Below are 14267 nucleotides of genomic sequence, written 5' to 3'. Positions count from 1 at the left end.
ACCATAAAAGTCGGGGCCCGGGTTGGTGATCATCGGAAGCCAATTCCTCTTCAACCACCATCACCCCCCCCCCCCCCACCCCCCGCCATGAAGGCAGAGAGTGATGTTGTAGTTGCATCAAAAGCAGTAACCCCTTGCCTTCTGTTAAGACTAATAATTGCTGCTCCATGCAGGTTACTCCCATACATATCAGTTCCCCAGACTGTAAAAGTCGGGGCCCTCATTGTTTGTTTTCTGAATCCAATTCCTCTTTTCTCCGGCTGCTGAAGTGGAAAGCAATGTTGCAGTTGCATCAAAAGCATCAAGGCGAATTGGTTAACGGTAGTAACCACCACACCAGCAAGTTACCCCCATGATTCCTTTTCTTCATTCCCATCCTCTAGTGTTTGGGGATCCACAGTGTTTATCCCATGCCCCTTTGAAATCCTACACCGGTTTTGTCTTCACCACTTCCTCTGGAAGGGCATTCCAGGCATCCACCACCTTCTCCATGAAGAAATATTTCCTGATGTTGGTTCTGAGTTGTCCCCCCTAGAGTTTCATTTCATGACTCCTAGTTCTACTAATTTCTTTCCAACAGAAAAGGTTTGAAGTTCATACATCATTAAAAAAATTTTCAGGTATCTGAAAGTCTGTATCATATCTCCCTTACATCTCCTCTCATCCAGGGTGTATATATTTAGTCTCTCCTATAAGTCTTCCAATAGAGGCTATATTTTGATCCCCTACCACTACATTTTGGTCTCTTTCTCTGGACCACCCGAGTCCTGATCTTATCCTGTTTGAGATACGGTCTCCAGAACTGAACCCAGTACTCCAGGTGATGACTCACCAAGGACCATCTCCTTTTTCTTACTGATTAATCCTCTCTCTGTGCAGCCCAGCATTCTTCTGACTTTAGCTATCACCTTGTCACATTGCTTCGCTGCCTTCAGATCCCCAGACGCTATCATCTCAAGATCCCTCTCTTCAGCCTTTCACACCCCAGTTTATAATCCACTCCAGCACCTTGCCACAGACTCCCAAGCTTCTCATTTTATTCACAAGCCTCCTATGTGGGACCGTATCAAAAGCTTTGCTGAATTCCAAGTAGATCACATCGAGTGCTCTTCCTCAATCCAATTCTAGAGTCACCCAATCAAAAAAGTCAATCAGATTTGTCTGACAGAACTTTCCCCCTGGTGAATCCATGCTGCCTTGGATCCAGCAACCCACTGGATCTTTCTTTCAGCATCTTTCTCCCCATTAATTTTCCCACCACCGAGGTCAGCCTAACTGGCAAAATGTGTGCAGTTAGACTCAGAACAAACATTTCTGCAGACGGAGTTGTGTGCATAAATTTAACCAGTTAGCACCGAGGAGCAAATTCGAAAAGACCTCCCTGATCCAATTTTAACCACAGAAATCTTTTAGAAACATAGAGGCAGAAAAAGACCACATGGCCCATCCAGTCTGCTCATCTGTCCAATTAATTTAGCATTATAATTTAAACGTCAATCAACCCCTTAGCTTTTTCCCGCTTTCCTTCTCCTAAATAATTCTTCAGTCCCAAGAATGAGAAACACAAATAAAGACATCACCCTCTTTCTCCCCTTAAATCTCCTTATGTCTGGGTGCTTGGTGCATGAGTTAGGGTACTCAAGTATTGCAATATTGCTCTTAGTCTTAACCAGATGGTTACGTCCGGCCACTGGGCTCAACTCTTAGGCAGCGCTCTCTCTCTCTGTATTTAGACACAGGGTTGAAAGGCCTCAGGGGTCCTTGTCCTTCCGGCCTGCCTTTAGCGCTGCTAATGCTGGGAGAACATGACTGGGAAGTCAGAATCCATCTGTCAGACGCTGGCGGAAGGACAGACAGAACCCATACCCTCTACACAAACCCAGAGAAAAGCAACATTAAAAAGGAAAGAGCTGAGCTCCCTTGAGAACACAGGAGCAAGGAAACTTGTAGAGAAGGAAAGCAATCTACTTTTCACTTATTCTGTGCCAATCTGCCCTCTTGCTGCGTTCTCCTGGGAAATCACATTTACAAATATGAATTACAGCCAGTGTGCAGCTGCCATTCACAGTGTGATGCACTGAACAAAATTCCTCATCAAGGAAACTTATCATTCCTTTTTTTGCATGAGAATGCTTTTAAATGTCAGAGGTGTGGCTGCACACGAACACTGTCTCGTGCATACAGTTCTGCTGGCGTACACCATGCGGATGCAGCTCTGCTGCAAAAAGATGATTTTAAATCTAATCTAAGATAAGGTACTCAGAAGTTGTAGGGACTTACATATCTGAACCAGTTTTTTTTTCCTTCCAGAATATTCCATAAAATTAAAACTCATTTTATTTCCTATGATAGAAGTAGAGAGTTGACAATTCGCTTTAAGTCTGCTACACTGGCCAGGTGGGTATACTGCAGTCTGCCCATCCTTCCTATATCTCTCTGTTGAGTTGGGCTAACCCTCCACCATTTCCTGCACTCGTGGGTCCCAATTCACAGATTGATAGCTCAGGTTGACGGATTGCTCCCTTTTAAGTGCAAGAGATCAGAGCAGCATCTCCTCAGAAGTTTCACTTAAGCTTGTCTGAGGTGCTGTGGGCTCTCTCATCCCTCCTAAACCGAAAGATAGGACGCGCTCTGCACAAGTAAAGACTTGCTGCACTATGCTCACCAGAAAATTAGGATGCTTCACCCCAGGTTACGTCAGTGCCTCTCATTAGATAGACTCGCGCCAAAATTCAATGTTTTAGAAGGTGCATTCTTTCTTAAGGAGGACATAAGGATCCCTCTGAAACAGTGAACTCACCAGTGTGGTTTTCTCTAATACAAGGCACTGATTTAATCACAGGAACAATATTATGATTTAAATGCTGCTTATGTGACTCAGACACTTAATTCACTCAGATATTATCCTCTATTCACCGTTTCATAGATTAGAACTTTTTTTCACTCATCTTCTGGGAGCTTGAGCCTCACTTTTTAATTAAAATATTGCCAGGATGTTAATTCCCAACACACGGTATCTGTAACCTTCACAAACGAATGGACTAGGTCTGTGAAAAGCTGAGAGTCATAAGTGACCCATGGCATGCGCTTGTCTGAAAGGCAAAAAAGATATTGGAGTTACCTACCGCGATGCCAGGGAGGGCCACTGTGAACCAACGCCATTTTCCGTGCAAAACACATCCCTCTTCCGTCTGTTCCAGTGGAAGCTTTCCCCTCTCCCGACCAACAGAAACCTGGACTTAACCCTCGTGGTGCTGAGTATCTGCAATGCCCCATTTTAGTACACTTGCATCCACCTATAACTTTTTAGGATGAAATTTCTATTCATTTGGTTCTACCGGCAGCGGCTATCCACGTTAAGTCAATTAACCTTTTTTTTTTTTGCCTCACTGCTGTAAATTCTGATATCATTCACAAGGCTCATGGTTGAACTGGTTTATCTTATTACTAGCAAAAAAAAAAAGATTTGTTTAAATGCAAAAGGATAAGGCGGGTTTCAAATCCTTTTAAATAAAATCTAGAACAGAGGTGGGTGACGAAAGTAAATGGGGCGGTGATGCAGAGAGGTTATCTCATGTGACTGACTGGCACCCTGCTCAGGCCCAGCTGAATTATCCTATCCATTTAAGTGCACCAAACTCCAAGGACAGAGATATCTCCCTCCCCCATCACGGTGTTACAAGATATTTAGGGAAGCAATAGTTGCATTTACTTTTTTTTATATAGTGATCCCCACTCCCCCATACACTGACTGCAGACTGAGGGCAGGGTAACAAAGTTAGGGCCTCAGTCCAAATCCTAAATAAATAGCGACCCTAAATTTAGGTGAATTTTAGCTGAAAACTCCGGCCCCTAATTATGATCGTAAATTTAGGAGCTCAGCTTTCCTGAATGTCAGCCTGTAGGTGTACGCACGTAGGAACGGATAGAAGATGCTCAATCTCCAAACCTTTCGTTGGAGCTGCACGGGAATTATCCCAGGGTGAAGCTGTATCTAAGCTTTCGAGACCACACATGGAAGGAGGGAACTCTGTGGTTTGACAAACACATGAACCTCATTTTTTGACAGATTTTATGCTGGTCTGACTACAGGTTTCACAACCTGCAAATAATCCAGATCATTTTAGTAGGGTCACCAGTACTCTGCACTTCCAAAACCTCTCATGCAGCTGCAATCTTGGTTATAGCTTTCTTGGAGAACATCTCTTTGTAATGTCGAACAAGGCTAAAATGACAACTGACATTCGTATCAAACAGTCTTGTTCCATTTCTAGCTGGAAAATGTTTGGAGGCCTAAGTGAAATAAGCTGGTAGACGGATGTTGACCTCGCACCTGAAGAGTAATCAGAATTTGGCACTCGCTGGCACCAGTGCTGGCAGAGGAGTGGCGCCTCCGGGGCACGGCAGTGCACGGATGCTTCCAGGGACAAGGCCCCAGGCTCTTCTTTTTCTCTGATCAAGTGGATGGCTTTGGCTTCCAGAGCTACCGATCCAGCAAACCTTTCACGAGCAGTAAAAGGAGGCAGAGGGAAAAACAAACCCTTTCACTCAGTGTCAGAAAGCTATGGAAATATGCTAAGAAATGCAGCAGAAGAGCTGCAGGATCAGGACAGGGTCCCACGGAGGTTACAGGCAGCTTCCCCGCCCCTGTCCGCCGAGAGCGCCTGACCTTAGGAAGGGCAAATGTCAAAAAGACGTTTGCCTGCACAAGTGGCACTTTACCTGAGTGAACCACCGAACATGAGGATCCATTTGCCAGGACTGAGCGCGGGTGCTCCGGGGATTCTGCAGGGGCCTTTTCTAAAGACCCAGACTGGCCCAGTCACAGGCAGGATTGCTGGGCTGAATGGCTTCACTCAGTACGGCCCATCCTATCTTAGGACTTGCGCACGTACATTTGCATTTTCCAAAGGATGCGGGTACATTACGCATTACTGCGGGTGGAATCGTGAGCGGATAAATTTTGATGGGATAATTTTCGCAGCGGCCTTGTGTGCGTAAGTCTGCTTTGAAAGTTAGTGTAACTTAGGTGCTTTAGGGGGACTGTTTGAAAATGCCCCTCTAAGCCCCCCCCTACCCCATAATGAAAGGCTTCTATGAATGAACAGCAAGAGACCAAGTCATCCGAGCAATAGAAAAGCAGCTCCCACAGAGGCAACCCTTGGCAAAAGGACTGGCAACATGAGAAGGGATCCGAGGCAGGCCAGATGGTAGAGTGAATGTTCAAAACGGGCTTTCAGCAACAGACAGCGGGAATCAACAGGGGAAACTGTTTATACGCCGAGCAGCAACCAGTATGTCTACAGCATATTCTCCTCCGACGCAGGCCTGGCAGAAAGGAAGGCTTCAGATAATCTGCACAGGATGAAGCGCCTGTGGAGGGTGTGTGTGTGTGCACGACTCCAAAAACCGCCGAGAGATGCTGAACCCCCTTCAGAAAGAGACCACATCGCTCCTTCCAAAAGTTGCATCCACGAACGAAAGAGCCTCAAAGCCTGAAAACCGGAAGCATCGGTAACGGCACGGCCATGCGACTCGGATACGCTCGGCACGGCCTCTGCTCATGCTGGGGGTCAGGCCGTGCTATGGTGTGGGCATCCCTTTTACTGAGGTCACCACAGAAAGCTTGAATGGTGAGAACTGCTTAGAGATGGTCACTCACTGTGGCTGGAGCTGGGATGGATCCTTAGCAGTTGTGGACAGGAATAAGTGGGCAGAGTGGATGGGCTGGAGGGTCTTTTCTGGCCATCATTTACTATGCATCTATACGCACCCAATGCCTCCCCTTTTGGAAAGGACCCACACAATTTCGTCAGCTTGAATGGCAAACTAAGTGAGCTTTATATTCAAATGCTTTTGTGTGTGTGTGTAACACGAAGTTTGAATATTTACCCCCAAACACATACATTTTCCATTTTGTTCACCCAACTTTTTATGTACATAAAGTGTATCCGCACAAAAAAGGGGCATGAGTGGGGGTTTTCCAGGTGTGGGGCTCAACGTCGCCTGGTGTGCACACATATTCACACGTGTATGTCTTAGCTTTATCCGAGTATATTCAGCGGCAGGCTTCTGCTCAGCATTTCTGCTGAATAATCGCACAAGTTATGCGCATAATTTGAATCACATAACTTACTTTCTTGACGGCTCTCCAAATATTGACCTCACCGAAGAAGAGGTTTCATAGGCAAAGGGCTACATGGAGCTGTCATTTCTTTTATGAAGAGAAGTTGTCCATAAAGAAGAGATGGGTCACTTTGTGGCCTGTATATCTCTGAGAGGCCTCTGACCTCCAGGCACTGGTCTATGTCTGGACACAGCTGGAGATTTGTCTATTGATACATATTCTCTTCCAGCTTCCAATAAGAAGAAAAGTCAGCGGATATATTCAGTTAAAATCTTTACCTAAGTGGAACTTAAAAAATCTTTCCATTCTGACACAATGTACATGAAGTGGATTTAACACAAAATAAATCTACTGCACAATTTAAAAAAAACATTTTTGAAACAGGACAAAGCTGGGCATCCCTGACTACAGAGAGAATTCAGGTACTAAAATTAATGCATTAGGTTTGTGCATAGAAACATTTTTGCTACCATTTAGTTTTGGTTTTGTTTTCTGATAGTTTGTTTGATTTTGGGGTTTTTTTTAGCCGTGCTGTAACAAAACTAAAAACTGTTTTTGTGTCTCATTTTGGATTGGAAAGGCATAAAACAAAAACACATTTTGTTGCATGTTCCATGCCATTTAAAAATGAATGCACATCCCCATGAAACAAAGGGTAACTTGGATGGGTCGGGACATTTCAACAGAGGCACTATGAAGTCATTTGGATGGCTGCCTCATTATTTAACAGCTAGGATCCCGGTAGGACCTTATGCCACGCCCCAACCCTGTCTGCTTCTCCTTCATTCAGGTACCCAAGCCTAAGATACCGAATGCAACCATTAAATGAACCCGAGTGTCGATGCTGAAAGGGAAGAAACGTGTAAAGCCACTGCAGAAGGCAGACATGCCTTGGTTAATAAGTGCAGAAGGTGACTTTTCTGACTGGTCTTAAATAAATAAACACCCAGTGCTTTGAAAGCGGAGGTCAGATGCAAAGCAGCTCTGGGCTCAGGTGGCATCACGTACTCTGAGCCAAGTCTGAGAGCTCAGCATTCAAACCAAATCCCATCTCTGGCCTGCTAAGTTTCGTTATAAAACATTCAATATGCTGGATTGAGAGGGGCTATTAAAAAATATAAATAAATAAAATTCGTATACAGGCTAGCATTTACAGCTACTTTATTTTATAAACAATATTTATTTGAAATGTTCCAGGTCACAAAGGCATGAAATGGGAGCACAGGTTAAAAATTAGGAATCTCTTTGGAGGGCCAACTTAAACTCGTTGTGTCAGCACATCCCACCTCCAATGAAGGGATTTCTATGCCATAAACAGCCATACAGACCCAGCCTATTCAACCGAGCCCCTTCCTCTCTCTCTGCAGGGACATTTTTTGCCCGGAAAGGGTTTCATCAGTACCTTGATGTATTTGCTACAATTAAGGGATCTTAAAATTACAGCAGCAGCAGAATTTTCTATTTTACCACTTCCGCAGAAAGCAATACGAAAGGTTAGAAGTCCTAATGATATCACAGCCGCGTCTGTCAGGTGGTGATGGTAGCATGGACTGGTAATTAACTGAACGTCCTAGTGGAAATGCAGGCACTCACATAGTTAGGTCTGTCTGGCAGGCTATACAGGGGACAGAGGTGGCCAGATGTTATTGGCTGTTTAGATTATTACAGAGTCCTGTATCTAGGCATGGGAAAGGTGCTAAGAGGAGGTATCTTACATGCTCTTCTAGCCGGGATTGTGGAATTCAAGGGAAGACAAAAAACAACTGTCCTGGATAAGGAGAAACGTACTCTGCGTCTGACAGCTGGGATATATCCTCGGCACCAGGGAAAGAACAACAGGACAGAGTGCATGGTCTTTTTTCTTTCACAATACTACATAGAAGAAAACTGTAAACAAGTTATGGTATAAAATAACCAGCTCTGTGGTGAGATTATAAAATTAAAGGTTGCCATGCAAAGAGCCTGGGTACCAGGGTCCCATCCGCTGGCTACAGACATCTCAGAGCTGCTCTGAGGCACTGCTGGCAAAGAGGATACTGGGTTGGCCACTGTTGGAAACAGGACGCTAGGCTTGATGGATTCTTGGGCTGACCCAGTTTGGCAAGTTCTTATGTTCTTATGAAGCATTCGGTATTGCAGTGGGCTTCGAGGGCGCCTGGATCATGCGTGGCATTCACATTTGGAACCCAGCAAAACCCCAAGCATTTCTGACCTGGTACTGAATCCCTGCTCCTCCTACGGCGTGCAATAAATGGGGAAAGATTGTGTGCCCTCAGGTCCCAGGCCATCCAGCAACAGAGAACACACACAGGAGATGTGGAGACAGTCACAGAATTCATCGCACTGCAAACCACTTATCGCTTACCTTGTTCATCAAGTAAAATATTGTCAGGCTTGATGTCCCTAAAAGAGAAGAAAAGGGGGATAAAGGTAAAAAAGGTACAGCAAGACAGGCAACTGAGCTGAAAACTAAAAGTCCTTCATAAATCCGTCTTACCAGCTCCCCACATCTTTTACTAATCATTGTTGTTGTACATAGAACATTTTGTGTTTTCTGACATTGCATTTACATAGAATATCAATAAATTGTTAACATAAAAAGTTATTTTTAGGTCTTTAAATCCAAAAACACAGAATTTCAGACACTGATCTCAATCAATGCAAATGGGAAACTAACGTGACATCGCTGTGCTCTGAAATATACACAGTCACAGAGAAATGGACTTCCCTGGAAACAAGGACCTCAAAAAGATGCATAAAAGCACCTTGCTGGAAAGGACATGTAACATTTTAGTGCTGGCTCATGCTAGATGATAGAACAATGCTCTGAAACCCCCAGCCTCATAGACAGAGCCATCCAATACTGTACTGTTTTTATAAACAAATTAAAGAAGCTGGCAACAGACAATGGCATCATTTCATATGGTGGCTCGCTTAACTAGCAGTCCTGAGAACCTGGCATCTGATCCAACTGGCGCTAATACTCTATTAAGTTCTGAGCTCTTGGCTAATTTTTTCCAGGAAAAGATTGCAGATCCTGGCATGAGACTAAACTCTGTCTCCATCTCTTTTCTTACCCAGCTAGATTATCCAGTTGTAAGTAAGATGTGAGGAATTTGATCCTATTTCACAGAAAGATTTCTAGTACAATAAAATCTAGGAATGCGGAAAACTGCCTTTTAAATCCTTGTAATACAATTGTGTTCAATAATTTAGCTGACATTATTTGTGCTTCTTTAGATAATTTAGTCATTGTGTCTCTGACGGAAGGATAAATGCCCCATTGTTGAAGAGAAGCTTCAATTCATCCATTGTTGAACCTTGCCAACTTTCACCTAATATCATCTACATCTTTTGTCGCCAAGGTAATACAAGTGGCTGTGTTTAAAAAACTCCAGGAGTTGTTTTTGAAACCCATAATATCTTGGATGCATTCCAGTTTGGGTTTTGTCATGAATATAGTAAAGAACCAATTGCTCGTTTCCAGTCTAGACACCTTTCGTTGAAGGCTCGATGCAGGCACTGAATTTATATTGGGTTTTGTTGGATGTGTCAGCTGCCTTTGACACCCTCGATCATGGCATTTTTCTAAAACATTTGGCTGAGATTGGAATATCAGGGATGGTCTTGGCATGGTTTCAATCCTACCTTACAGATAGTTGTCAAAAGGTCAACTTCAAATTAGTTTCCACTGCGAACTGAAGAACCATAAGGATCAGTCCTATTTGCTAACCTATTTAACATATATTTGCAAACTTCTCACTGGAATTGGATTACAATACAGGATATATGCTGCTGATGACATTCAGTTCTTTTTCCATTTAGATTCTGATATCAAAACAACTATGGGGTTAATTTCTGAGAGCAATCCAGACCTGGCTAATTAGTAATAAATTAGCATTAAATTTGGAAAAAACAGATCATCAGAACTGGTAAAGCTGTAACAGCACCCTTTCTGAGATTTTTGCTTTTTGATGGGATTCAAATCCATGAAGTTCAAAATCTGGAAGTTATTTATGACAGCACACGCGCCTTTAAAGCTCATGATAAAAGCAGGTTGTAAAGAGTTCATTCTTTAAACCACATATGGTTCGCAAACTGAAGCCATTTTTCACTCCTTGTGATTTTTGGACTGTTCTGCAGGCTGTGGTATTTAGACTATTGCAATGCAGCTTATTTAGGTCTCCCCCTCAACCACTATGTGAGCTTTCCAACTTATACAGAACTCAGTAGCTCATGTATTTACAGGCTCCTGCCATTATAATCATACTACACCTAGACCCCAATCGTTATACTGGTTGCCACTTTTAAGATATTATTGCTTATTCACAAGGCTCTAAATATTGAGGACCATAGTCTACCAGTGCTTTACTAAAAATGTATAGGCCTGAGAGAAATTTAAGATCATCTGGGCAATGTCTTCTTAATGTTCCTTCTATACATTTGGCGTGGCTTGCCAAGTCACAGCAGATGTTCACGGTAACAGGTCCTATTCGCCAGAATCTCTGCGAAAGGAGGTATGTTTCAAATCTTTTCAAAAGAAGTTGAAGAGATACTTATTTGAGAAAGCTTTTTCCAAAATCTGCAGGTACCATTTGAGCTCAGCAAGGCTGTGTTTATGCACAGTCATTTTCTCTTTTATCTGTGTTTATATAGTATTTTGTGGGTTTTTATGAAGGTAGCACTGTAAACTGCTTAGAATTGTAAGATAATGCAGCATATCAATGATGCAAGTTAATACGTAAATCCAGGCTTGTTTTTAACCTTCTGCCATGCTTGCACTAGACAGTACCCAGAATGCTATCATTCATTAGCACTTCTGAAGCCCAGGCGAGGGACAGGAACTTCTTATGAATCTCAGAGAGGTGACAGGCAAGAGAGGAATCCTGCCTCTTAAGTTCCAGAGGTGGAGATGTAGGGGAAGGAGATTTAGGCTGTGGGAGATGGACACCCATGGACAAGCTTTACCTAATGACTCAAGCCCATCACTTTGAGCAATTACAGGAAGCTTTGGAGGTTATTCATTTTCAGTTTTGGAATGAGAACAAAAAGAGCTGCAGCAGTGCCGGCGGCCATAGCACCATGAATGGGAGCATCGACTCTATTATCGAGAACATTGCATGTATCAGTACCAGGGCTGTACAAACCTTACAAAAATAGTTTGCAAACTAGATTGACAAATCTGCAAGAAAGTTCAAGGATTACTGAATTGCTTTAGCAAATATTTCCCCTCCCCAAAATAATCTACTGTGAATTCCTTGATATAGCAAAAAATGTTATCAGCGTTCAAGCAATCCGATGCACAATTCAAATGTGTATTCCTGCAAATTGGCAAAGCCAAATCAAATCTGCTTGATTTTCCCCAGAGCTACTGGAAAATAATTTAAACTTTCCAAGTGAATCTGAGGAACATCTGGAAATCCTTTCAAATTGAAGCCAGGCTAAACCTGCCACAGTTTGACTCTGAATTGCCCATTGCATCCCCAGTCAGCCATTTCTGCTCTGACCTGGGAGAATTGCGAATCAGCCGACAGGACAAAGACTGACGCTCTGTTAATAAGCCTCTCCTCCTGGTTCAGAAATCTGAATCCATTCCGGTAATCAGGCGGGGCCTGAGCTTCCTCCTCCCTCAGCTATAAAAGAGCTGCCACAGGATCCATCCATCCTGAGTAGCTGGAAAAGCCTCAGTAAGGATGGGGCAGCCCAGTAGTACAGAGGCAACGCTGTGCACTGCTACGTGGAGAGCCTGCTTTCAATTTCCAGCTCACCTCTTCCACTCCCCGGGCTGGGAATGCTGCAGAGGCAGCGTTCAAAGCCCTTGGGTGGGCATCATAACCATTCTGCAATGGCGACACCTAGTGGCTGGACTTAGGGCCTATGATTGCAGAGTTTCAAACTAAAGCAAAAGGCTATAATATAGGAGAAAAAGAATCCCTGGGTAGTTGCAAATAAAGGTTCATGGTACCGGATGCAAACTCTGGTTCTGATGGAGGTGGAAGCACAGAGGAGAAGGAAGAGGAAACTGCAGAGTCAGAAAAGAAAAAAAAAGAAAAAAAGAAGAGGATGGATATCCTTCTTGTAAGTGACGTGTTTGATACAGATTGTGACCGAGTTCTTAATACGCTGTATACGGACACAAACTCTGAGGTATGTCTAAAAGCCAGGGAGCTAGGACCTTTCCCGATGCTCACCAGCTACCCAGGGGGCAGAGTCCCAGCTTTATAAGGAAGACGCACAGCCTGCCTTGCAGACAGAGGAGGTACAACTGATACTCCTGGGCTGTATGCGCTCCAGTGGCTTTACAAGGCATTACCCGGATTTAATAGCCTAATTACACCACTTTTCAGTGGCTGTCAGGAGCCTGAGACCTGCTCGGTGCAATTTAATCCTGCACGGCACAAGCAAACACATGCTCCATTCCAGCAGGTCTTATAAGCACTTCATGTACCCTATCAGCTGCAGGGATCCAGAGTAAGTTTATGCCGCGGTCCAAAACGAGCAAAGGCACACTTTAAGCTTTGGTTTTCTTCTAAAGACAAATTCTAAACTGCAAGATGCTAGAAAGGATTACCCCACAAGATGGCTTGAATAAAAACAGAATATTTATCAATTCAGAGGCCATATTCCATCTGTCTCATGTGATAACCTGAGTTTTCCAATTAATGTTCCTATAAAAGCGTTAGGTGTTTGGATTGACTCTTCCCTTTCTTTTCAGCCACAAATCAAGTCCAAAATTAAAATAGGATTTTTTTTTAATTGCGTGTGCTAGCTGGTCTTCGACATCTTTTGCCTAATCATGACTTTCTCACTATTGTCCTCATATTGATTATTGTTAACAGTCTTTGCTTAGGTCTTTCATTTAATTCTTTATACCCATTACAATTGTTACTTAGTTCAGTGGCGCGACTTGACTACCTGAATAAAATATTATGGACATACGACTCCTGTACTTGATAAAATGAAATGGTTACCAATTCAACAGTGAATTATTAACCTTAGATTCATGTCCAAGGTCTAATGCCTTGCTAAAAATATATACCTAAGTCGTCACGTCAGCTTGGATCTTTGTAACGAGGACTACTTGACATACCATCTGTTCGTCATGCTCGTCTTTCGACAAGGGACTCTGCCCTTTTGATTGTGGCACCACTTTTTTAGAACTCCCTACCGATGGAATTCCGGATGGCGGATTGCCTTAAGAAATTTAGACTTCTTTTTAAAATCTTTTTACTGAAACAAGCATTTTATTAAGAACTGAACGTTTGACCTCCTTTATCAACTGGCAGCTTGACATTCTGTTATGTCTTATGATTTTATGTCTTTAATTTCCATGTGACTTATGTTTTTTAGTTTCATATTTTTTTTTATTATGAATTTTTTTAAATTGTACATCGCTTAGACCTTATTTGTGTTAATTAATAAATTCAATGAATGAATGAATGAATGAGGTTACTGGCAAAGTAGCACCAGACAAATTGAACAAACACCAGAGAGGCTGGAGATGCCTTTTAGACAAATGGATTTTTTTGAGGCATGAACATTTGAGGACAAATGGCTCACTTGGTCAGCGGCATCAGGAGATGCAGATGGGACATGCAGCTGACAAAGTGGACCTGTTGTCCTCTAGGCTAGAAGATGCCACCAGCCTGGGTGCTGTTTTACAGACTAACGTGGCTACCCCTCTTGAAATTTTATCGCAAAGAGAATAAGAGGAGCCAGAGACACTATGGTAAGGGGGCAAAGCACACGCCACATGCCTAAACTGAGCTGATTTTCATGCGGTCTCAATACATTTTTGGTTCCATTCAGAATCCGTGCTGTTTACTTTCATGACAGGTTACATCAAACCGAGGTGAGAAGACCTCAAAACCCCCACTAAGCAGGCTGTTAATGCTCAAGGCTTCCCCTGCCGCCACCACCACCTCTCTCTAACTGAATTACTCAGGAGGAAACTGCTCCCCCGCAATGCTGCTCCGCTACAAGATGAGACATCGAATGTCAGGGCCGAAATGGTCTAGAGCCATCTGCTAAAAATTGCTGGGACAGAGCTAGGAGCTGCTCAAAGGATGCAGCCGGAGACGTGCGCGCCCCGTATTGTTTCTGGGGCTGACCTTAGTGTACCCTTTCACTCTCTCTTGGT

General features: G+C 43.4%; 1 protein-coding gene across 1 annotated transcript in view; it reads right to left on the bottom strand.

Annotated features, from left to right (window-relative positions):
- STK32A (serine/threonine kinase 32A) overlaps positions 1-14267 on the bottom strand; it is a 73112-nt gene that overhangs the window by 20470 nt on the left and 38375 nt on the right. Inside the window, exon 6 of the mRNA XM_029583823.1 lies at positions 8493-8530. Coding sequence (XP_029439683.1) covers positions 8493-8530 — 38 coding nt within the window. The remainder of the gene's footprint in view (positions 1-8492; positions 8531-14267) is intronic.

This window comes from Rhinatrema bivittatum, chromosome 18, assembly GCF_901001135.1.
Source record: "Rhinatrema bivittatum chromosome 18, aRhiBiv1.1, whole genome shotgun sequence".
Taxonomy (NCBI): Eukaryota; Metazoa; Chordata; class Amphibia; order Gymnophiona; family Rhinatrematidae; genus Rhinatrema; species Rhinatrema bivittatum.
The sequence above is the reverse complement of the archived record's forward strand: the minus strand, read 5'-3'. Positions and strand labels throughout refer to the sequence as shown.